This window comes from Aulonocara stuartgranti, assembly GCF_965226115.1.
Source record: "Aulonocara stuartgranti genome assembly, chromosome: 18".
Lineage (NCBI taxonomy): Eukaryota > Metazoa > Chordata > Actinopteri > Cichliformes > Cichlidae > Aulonocara > Aulonocara stuartgranti.
The window spans coordinates 4,948,279-4,958,353 of record NC_138954.1 but is presented as its reverse complement, the minus strand read 5'-3'; the positions used below and the strand labels follow the sequence as shown (position 1 = coordinate 4,958,353).

The 10,075-nt window shown below is 39.6% G+C and overlaps 1 protein-coding gene across 1 annotated transcript; it reads right to left on the bottom strand.

The window, feature by feature from the left end:
• Positions 1 to 7,248: 7,248 nt before the first annotated feature.
• Positions 7,249 to 9,655, bottom strand: LOC309694557 (uncharacterized protein). The gene is made up of 2 exons (XM_082514743.1): positions 9,375 to 9,655; positions 7,249 to 8,672 (listed from the first exon to the last, which is right to left on the bottom strand). The coding sequence occupies exons 1-2, from the start codon at positions 9,622 to 9,624 to the stop codon at positions 7,828 to 7,830; spliced, it is 1,095 nt and encodes a 364-aa protein (XP_082370869.1). The 5' UTR covers positions 9,625 to 9,655; the 3' UTR covers positions 7,249 to 7,827.
• Positions 9,656 to 10,075: the final 420 nt, after the last annotated feature.

Below are 10,075 nucleotides of genomic sequence, written 5' to 3'. Positions count from 1 at the left end.
TAGCGGCAACCCTTCCCATGAGTGATATGGGTAGACATTTCCACCTAGCCAGATCACCTTCTACCTTCTTTAAAAGTGGGATGTGGTTTAATTTAGTTAGATCTGCAAGCTTGGGAGAAACATTAATACCTAAATATTTTATATTTCCCGATTGCAGTGGTGTTGAAGAGGAATTATGGAAGGAGCAATTAATCGGTAGGACTGTAGATTTTGACCAGTTAATTGAGTAATCTGATATTCTTGCAAAAGAGTTTATCAATTCAATCACCACAGAGATATTGGTTTGTGAATTTTGGAGAAAGAGTAACACATCATCCGCATAAAGGCTGATTTTATGTTCCATGTTCTTGCATTTTATGCCCTTAATTACTGAATTCTGTCTAATTGCTGCTGCTAGTGGTTCAATAAAAATTGCAAACAGTGAAGGGGAGAGTGGGCATCCCTGCCTGGTGCCCCTCAAGAGACAGAAGCTGGAGGATGTCTGGTCATTTGTTCTGACACAAGCTGTTGGGGAATTATATAATATTTTTAACCAGTTTATGAAAGAGGATCCAAAACCAAATTTGTGTAAAGTTGCAAATAGAAATTTCCAGTTAACTCTGTCAAATGCTTTTTCTGCGTCTAAAGAGAATATTGTAGTTTCTAGGTTTTTACTGTATGAGTAGTCTATCAAATTAAGTAATCTACGTGTATTTGTTGATGAGTGCCTACCTTTTATGAAACCAGTTTGGTCAGGATGAATTAAGAGGGGGGTTATTTTCTCCAGTCTTTTTGAGAGAGCTTTGCAGATTATTTTAAGGTCTACATTTATAAGGGATATTGGACGATAGCTTGAGGGATATACAGGGTCTTTGCCTGGTTTTAGCAGGAGATTAATGTTTGCAGAATTCATATTTGATGGAAGTCTGCCCTTTTCTTTGATTTCCAACAACGTTCTGTAGAAAACTGGTGCTAGAATCGACCAGAATTCTTTGTAGAATTCTGCAGGAAAGCCGTCTGGACCTGGAGCCTTATTATTGGGCATACTTATCAGGGCTTCCTGGAGTTCACCTGGTGTCAATGGTGAATCCAGTGCCATTGCTTGAGTGTCTAATAATTTTGGAAGAGTTATGTTGTCCAAAAACTGATCAATTTCTTTTTTAGATGGGTTTATTTGTGGTGAATACAACGTGTTATAGAAATCCCTGAAAATGTTGTTTATTTGTATCGGGTCATATATTGTGTTCCCAGATGAATCTTGAACAGCACATATAGTTGTTTTTTCTTTATTTATTTTTAGCTGCTTTGCTAGAAATTGACCGGATTTATTACCATGTTCATAATTTTGTAGGCGTAGTCTTTGTACTGAGAATTTTGTTTTTTTATCAATTATCTCATTTAATTCTAGTTTTGTTTTGCGTATTTTGTTCAATGTTTCCTGATCTTGGTGGGACGCGTAGGCTTCTTCTAGTGATTTGATGTTTTTTTCTAATTCCTGAATATTTTTGTTTTCTTTTTTCTTTTTATGTGATGAGAAAGAAATTATTTTACCTCTCATCACAGCTTTCCCTGCTTCCCATAGAACAGAAGCTGATGTTTCGGGAGTGTCATTATAGTCTAAATATGAAGTCCACTCTTTTTTAAAATATTTAATAAAGTCTTCATCTTTAAGTAGTGATGTATTAAATCTCCAGTTTTTACTTGGCGTAGTATTATTCTTGTGCATTAGTTTTAAAGATACAGGAGCATGATCGCTGACAGCTATAGGGTGAATCTCAGTGTCTGAAATGTCACTCAGCAGTGAGCTGCTGACCAAAAAATAATCCAGATGAGAGTAGGAGTGATGGACATGTGAGAAAAAAGTATATTCCTTACTGGTGGGGTGAAGGGAGCGCCATGCATCGCAAAGACCAAAGTCGCTCATATACTGTTTGATTATATTTGTGGACTGCCAATTACGCTGAGTTCCCGCTGTATTGAGCCTATCCATGTCTTCATTTAGTCCAAGGTTGAGGTCGCCTCCAAGAACAAGTGTGCCATCTAAGTGTTCAGAGAGTGCACTGAAAAAACCGTGAAAGAATGAGGGATCATCAACATTTGGACCATATACACTTGCAATACATAGCTTTTTATCAAGTATAGATAGTTTAATGATTAAGAATCTGCCCTCTGGATCTATAACTGTATCGAGTACTGTGAAATTAATATTTTTATGTATTAAAATTGCTACTCCCCTTTGTCTAGAATTATAACAAGCTGAGAACATATTAGGAAACTCAGGTGTTTTAAGTTCGTTCGAACCTCTAAGAGGTCTGTGGGTCTCTTGTAAAAGGACAACATCTGCCTGTAGTTTTTTGAGTTGGTTAAATATTTTTAACCTCTTTTCTCTGGAGCCAGCTCCATTTATATTCCATGTAATGAACCTCAGTGTACCCATAGATGTTTGTGTATAGGGATGTATGCTGTGTGCGTCGCTTAGACAGGTGGAGAGAATACGTCACTTGTTCATAAATAAAAAGAAGGAGAGAGAGAAAAAATGTGTGGCGAGATGCTCCCTGAGTCTGACTATGTGTTTGCATAGTTACTAATATGAGTAGGCTTGGCTTAAGTGTGTGTATCCTAAACGACTGTGTGCGCTGTCTGACTGAAGTAAATGTGCTGCCGTTGAGCGCATGGTGTGTATGTGTCGAAATAAAGGGTGTTGTTTGTGGATGAGTGTCGAAGCAGGTGATCGAGGCAGTGAAAGGAATAAAGAAAGAAACCAAGGACAAGGGTGAGCAGCATAAAAGCAAGAGGGGGAAAAGAGAGAGAGAAAAAAAACGAGAAGAAAAAAAAAACAAACAAAACGTAAACATTCCAATTAAATCACTGACGGAGAGTGACGGTGTTAATTCTGCTATGAAATCACACTTTAAGATGCGATTTGATACTAGTAAGTTTAACAGATGTTAATGCAAGTTAGTGTGAGTGGATAGGGAAATGGTGTAGCTGATTCTTATCTGGTGTGAGGTTAATACAGCCACGGAGTGATGTTGGGGTCGCGGTGGAGCTGTCCGTCCACGTACAGCCGGTCCACAGCGATGACAGCGCGGGAGCCCTTCTGGATGAAGCCGCGTCGGATTGGGAAGAGGACCCTGCGTCATTCCAAGATCTCTTTGGGGAACTGGTCGTTCACGCTGAAGTCCGTTCCTTTTAATTCCCTGCCGCGGCTTTTCACCTGTTGTTTTTGTTTGAAGTGGCCGAATTTGGCCACGATAGGACGTGGTCTCCCGGCCGTAGCCCGAATGGGGCCGAGGCGATGTACCCGATCGAAGACGATGTTCTTCACAGTGTCCTCCGGCAGCTTCAGGTGGATTTTGATGAAGCTTTTTACCGTGGTCTCCACGTCCTCTCCAGCGGCTTCTGGAATACCAGAAAATACCAGATTATCACGCATGCTACGAGCTTGTAGATCAATAACTGTTTCTTTTATTTTTTTATTTTCTCTATTGAGCTGGGTAACATTTTCTGTGAGACATTTCACCGACTCCCTTAGCGTGGCATTTTCAGCAGCAAGCGTTTCCACCTGCTGCTGGCTGTACTCCAGGGATTCTCGCAAGCATTTAAATTCTCGGTGAAGAATCTCCACCAAGGACAGCCTTGCGTCGAAACTGGACAATCGCTTGTCGATTGACTCCAGTATGTCGGCAATATCTTTGCCGGCTGGCGATGTTGAGCCGGGGGAATCTGCCGGGCGTTGTCTTTTCGACGACGGCGTCTCAGCTTTGGCCGGGGAAGCTGCACACTGGGCCTTCTTCATCACGAGATCCTGAAAGCACTGATCAATATAATCTTGGAGAGTCTCTAAACTCTCCCCGTTGTTCTCCAGGGTGTTGGAGATTATTTAGACAAATATTGTTAGTTATAAGACAATTGATAAGTGTATTTGGTAATAGGGGGAGACCGGGGATAGTTGTAACGTGGGTCAGTTGTAACACTTCCAATTTCTCCAATCAAGGCTAAGTTTCAAATGATGTGACTCATCCTGTGCATGCCCAATTCAGTTCTGCTATCACATGTGAAAAATCAGCACATTTTGTCAAACACAGACAATTTAACATCAAAAAAAGTAAGTTTTTCTACTTTATTTCAATTTCTAATAGCATTATCTGCTTTGCAGTTAAACTCATCAAACTTAAATTATGTTATTTGTATGTCTATGGGGATATATTCTGTGTAGGTCTTTAGTGCTAATGTTTTAGCCGTTGGCTGTAATGTTAGCTAGTTCATGGCTATAGGAGTCTGGGTCAGTTGTAACAGCAACAGTCTGGGTTAGTTGTAACAATAATGCAGATGTTACAACTTACCACACTTTTACTTTAACTTATATTAAACAAGTTGGGGCAACGACATCAGCAGAGAGAGGTTCACTGGTCGCTTTTGTATATGCGGTTAATGCCATTGGCAACACAATTCCTCCACTGTTTGTGTTCCCACACACATTATGCAGACCACTGTGTCAGAGATGGACCAGTAGGAAGTACTGGTAGTGGAAATAAATCAGGATGGGTGCAAGAAACAGATTTCCTCATCTTTCTGAAGCACTTTGCAAACCACACCAAGGTAAGCCATGATAAAAAGTAATGGAATTGCGATGCTGGTGAACAACTACATTTTTTCAGCTTCATTGTTATGTTCAAAATTGGTGCAAGAGTTGTCGGTTATAATGCCCACTGAGCCAATGAGGCCAAACTCAAGGAAGACCAACCAAAATTAATGAAATATTCAGTTGCAGAAAATTCCATAATTTGTCTTTTTTGGGGGGTTGGAATATGTTCAAAAGCTGGATTTCTGCATTCTGTCACACACACACATAATTACATAAATGGCTCTAAGTGCATTCATGTGTTGAATAAACAAAGATTACATGTTAATGTTTTGTTAGTACCCTTATTTCATTGTGTTACATTTCACCCCAGGATATGTTACAACTAACCCAGACTATGGGGTTAATTGTAACATTTCACTCTTCGTGTTTGAGACCATACCATGCAATGAGTAATTGTGCTGCAGAGAAAATAGCTGCACTATTTAATAGCAGAGACATGTAAATACTTTGCATTACATTTTGAATCCACTACCTTAAAAGAGCTCCAATTTACAGACAGAAATGTCAAAAATGTTACAACTATCCCCGGTCTCCCCTACTGAAGCTTAAATGAATTTGTTCAAATCTAAACTACCATTTGCTTTAATTTTCCGCCAACAATCTCCGGCGTCTGACGTCAGTTACAACATGAGTCGCTTACCTTGTCCGTCACTTGTCCTTTTTTCAGACTAAAATCAAATTAACAAACTAAAATCAAAGCATTCTTTGATTTTAGTCTGTTAGCCCACAAGCTGAGTTTTTATCAGAGTCCTGCATGAGTCAGTGTTATTTCACTGACACCATCACAGTTTTACACACCTGTTCTGTATGACTTTGTCTCAGGTTTGCGGTGATATCCAGCACTCTGAGCTGATGGCAGATCTGGTCAGTCCACAGTAGCTTCAACCACTAAATTATCTCTAACACATCACCAAACCAAAGTCTTCCAGCTAAGAGTACATCAAAGGTGAAAAGCGAGCCTAGAATGTCATCATTTCTGCTCTCCTCTTTCTTCTTCTTCTACTTCTGGACCGCACACATCTGTCGCTGCCCTACTCAGGTCGATCTAATGAAAATCAGCCAGAAATAATAATCAGAAATCCAAATGTAGAATTTATAGTTCCCCATTGATGCAATTTGGTTATTAAATTTAAGAAGCAGTCTGTAATGCTCACCCCAGCATAGTTGAAGCAGATCATCAAAGCATGCTGAACACTTTCTACCATTCCACATGTGCATTTTCTATCCAGGTACTCAACAGCACCAAACCATAATTGTGAATCCATGGCTTTGATCTGGTGAAAATCACCCTACCCCTACTGTTCATCTTTACACACAACAGATGGTGTTTCTGTATCTTATGACTGAATGAAAAGTAATGACAACCGTTATTTTCAATCTTCCATTGCTTCTACCTGTTGTTTCTCTGTATTATTGTCGGATCTTTACCTTCAAATAAAGTGCCTTCAATATAAACTGCCTTGAGGTAACTTGTTGTAATTTGGTGTTTTATTAAGAAAATTGAACTATTGTGGCAGAAAAGTTGGATGCAAACCAAGACTAAAAGTCCTCAGGCAGGAGTCATAGCTGGGCTTTAGCATCTGGGTCACCCACTTTACCCAGGGAGCTAAACCAGCATCTCCAACAGGTGATTTGTTTGTCTGGCAGTTTCAGGCTGGGAAAGCTTGTTAAACTTTAACAAAACATTATTTGGCACCAACGTGAATGATTTGGGTCATGTTTATCACGTCTGAGTCAGGGAGCAAAGGTCACCTCCTTTATGCAGGATTTCACCTTATGCCAACAGGGGAAAAAAATCACGAGTTCTTAAACAAGCTGTAGGTCATGTTACTACACACATTTCAATATGTAAGCATTTCATCATGTTTTAGAGTCTCAGAGTTATTTCAGCCTCATCTTCACATATTTTCACAAATATTCACATTATCTCCGAGATCCAGTTGTGAAATTTTTTCCCTCAGTGTAACCGATTGCAACACAACAAATGACTGACCAGTGATTAGTGTTTTACAGTGATTACGACAGACAGCCTGTTTCTGCCACTGCTGCCAAGCATTTGCTCTTTTCAGCTTGTTCAATTGGGGAGGTTTTTACATTCTTTACCTTACAATATAAAGCACCTTGAGGCAACTGTTGTTTTTTGGCACTATATATAAATATAAATGAATTGAACTGGTAGCAACTTTATGAATGAGAAAATGAAAACAAGTGTCAGTCAGCTGGTTCATGTCCAGCAGGTGGGGAGGAATCAGTGAGTCTGTTACTCCAGTTACTTACTCAGAGGTAAAGTTAAAGAAAACGAGTTTCCTTCATCTCACTAAACCTGCCCACTAAACATGACCCTGAATGAACCCATATGTAAAGGACTGTAGGTTTTAAGCAGGCTCAGGTAATGGCAACACAATAGATGAGGAAAGTGGGGGAACTCTGACGACATCTAGTGGACATCTTGAAGATGACGGGTCTGAACAGAGAGCAATGCAGGTCTGTGGAGAAGATTGCAGCACACTGTGAAATATGAACTATGAATAATATCTACATCTGTAATGATGTAATCAAAATAGGCTCCATGTAGTTCAAGTTCTGTTACTGTACTTATGAAGCAAACTGCACACACAGAGTTGGCAAACATTGAGTTTACTTGCATTTAGGCAAAATGATATAAACACTTATCATGAGCCAATATAGCACATTTAACTGCTTTTATTTAGCAGGGATTACACAATACACAAAATTAGTCACAAACATTTTTTAATCAAATCTTGCAACATGTTGCTAAGAAGAACCAGGACAACCAGGTCAAAGCCATGCTGAAGTATAACCTTCATTAACATAAATCACAAAGAAAACATATTTAAATAAAAATTGTATACTTGTCTTGAACTTTTTTAAATCTTTAGTCCTGTGTATCAAAACTTATTTATTGGCTGATAAAAAGGAATCACATCATGGTTGTTACAAGGAACAAGTGATGAAAAACTCATTTTCATGTTTGTTTTCTTCTATACTGAAGAAGAAATACAAGTTTCTGTGGTAAATATTAAAAGAGCATCCATGTTCAATAAATATTTGTGTCACCTTTAAAGACCAATAAAAAAAATATCAAACTTAGAGAAACATAAAGTCAGGGCTGGAACAAACAACATAGAGTGCCCTTCACTGCTGTGGACAGGAAATGTACCGTGACTTGGAGCATGAGGTCATTTTCTACCTCGGGTGCTGCAGTGATTTGGTTTGTCACTCAGGTGGATCCTTAGATGAAAATTCAGTCCTGATTTCCAACTGAATCTTTCCCCACAGGAGCTACAAATATATGGTTTCTCACCTGTGTGGATCCTTCTGTGACTTTTCATAGTCGACAAGTCTCTAAACTCTTTCCTACAGACGTTGCAAGAATACGCTTTCTCACCGGTGTGGATTCTCAAATGAGTTTCTAGTCCTGATTTCTTACCAAATCTTTTCCCACAGGTGATGCAAAAATATGGCTTCTCGCCTGTGTGGATCCTTACGTGAGTTTCCAATCCTGATTTCCAAATGAATCTTTTCCCACAGGTGCTACAAGAATGTGGCTTCTCACTTGTGTGAACTCTCATGTGTCTCGTCAGGTTGGATTTACACTGAAAAGTTTTTCCACAAGTGTCACAGCTTACAGATTTTTTACTTGTATCAGTTTCACTCCGAGACTTATCTGTTCGGTTTTTGTGACGTCTCCTTTTCTTCAGCTCCGCATTTCTAGTTGATCCCGAGTCCACATGCTGGTTTTCTTCCTGTTCCTCAAGCTCTGGTTCAGGAAAGTTAAGAGCAAGGAGCTGGTCATCGTTTGGTTCTGATTCACTGAGGTCACTTTCCTCAAAACTAGAAGTCACCATAAAACTATTGATCTCCTGCTTCAGTACAATCTCCTCCAGCTCCTGACTGGTGCAGAGTTCCTCCTGTTCCTCTTTAATCTGTGGAGGATCTGGGTCCTCCTGGTCCAGACTTGAGTTCCTCTCCTGCTGATTGGCGACAAACTCCTCCTCCTTACAGGCAGTTTGCTGGTGGAGGTCTAAACGAACAATAAAAAAAATGTAATTATAGAAAAACACTTCTGAGAAGATAAAGTTTTAGTTAAAGTCTGTAATGAGGGCATGTTGCTCACATTTGCAGGTGAAATTAAAAGTGTGTAAAAATGAAGTTATTTGTGCACTCTGATGCAAATGAGAACTTGAGTTCTGACATTTTTCAGCAACATTAAGAGTAAAAAAAACCTTTCAAACAAAAAAGAACTCACTTATTACTGACTGACTGATGATCTATTTTGGAGTTGATCTCGAAACTGATCTACATCTTGATATTTTTCAAAATAATCTTCACTATTGGGGGTGGCTGTAGCTCAGGCGGTAGAGCAGATCATCTACTGATCGGTTCGATTCCCGGCTTCACCTAGTCTGCATTTCAAATATCCTTGGGCAAGATACTAACTCCAAGTTGCCTCAAGTTGCTCTTTGATCTGTGGAATGTGTGTCTGAATGTTGGTAGAAAGCACTAAGAAAAATGTGCTTGTGCGAATGGGAGTGAGTGGGTGAATGCACAAGTTTTGTAAAGCGCTTTGAGTGCTCAAGATTGAGTAGAAAAGCGCTATATAAGAACCAGTCCATTTAAAACTCCCTGTCATGTTTTCACGAATACACATTAAATAGATCTGACTGATACAAACTGTAGGTTTAATATTAATGTTAACACTTCAGAAAAGCGATTACAGTTTTACCGCTGGTCTGTAAATCTTTCTCAGGTTTCCAGATGTTATGCAGCTGTCTGAGCCGCTCTTCCCCGCTCCAGACGACGATGCCTTCATCCTCGTGTTTCACTACAAGCTGTTCTCCCTCTTGACTGATGCAGAGTTCCTCCTGTTCCTCTTTGATCTGTGGGGGATCTGTGTCCTCCTGGTCCAGATTGAAGTTCCTCTCCTGCTTCCAGACCTGCTGGCCAGCCAGATCTTCCTCCTCCTTACACTTCATGTTGATGTGGGACTTGAGGAACAAAGTAAAAAGAAAAAGATTAGACAGGTAAAGGTGCAGCCTCAGTCAGCAGGGCTGTACACTGTGAGCATGTTGCTCACATATGTGAGAGAGGTTTGTACAAATGTTTCAGAAGCACCATGTGACTCCCTCTCTTTGTTGGAAAGTCTTATTAATTCACTTTATAACTATTACTTTGAAGATAAATTTCTACCATCACAAAAATATTATGACCTCTTTAAAAACAAACAACGGCAACTACATGACTTAAATTCCATGTTTAGATGAAGGTAATGGTCAATGCCTTTTGACAGGGGAAAAACCTCCACACAGAAGAATCTTACTTGGCTGAATCATAAATTATTCACCATGATTAAAACTGCAGATGAGCAATAATCTGCATTTTATTTTAGCCAAAGAGGAATGTTTCTGTTTGTCTGTGATCTGACTT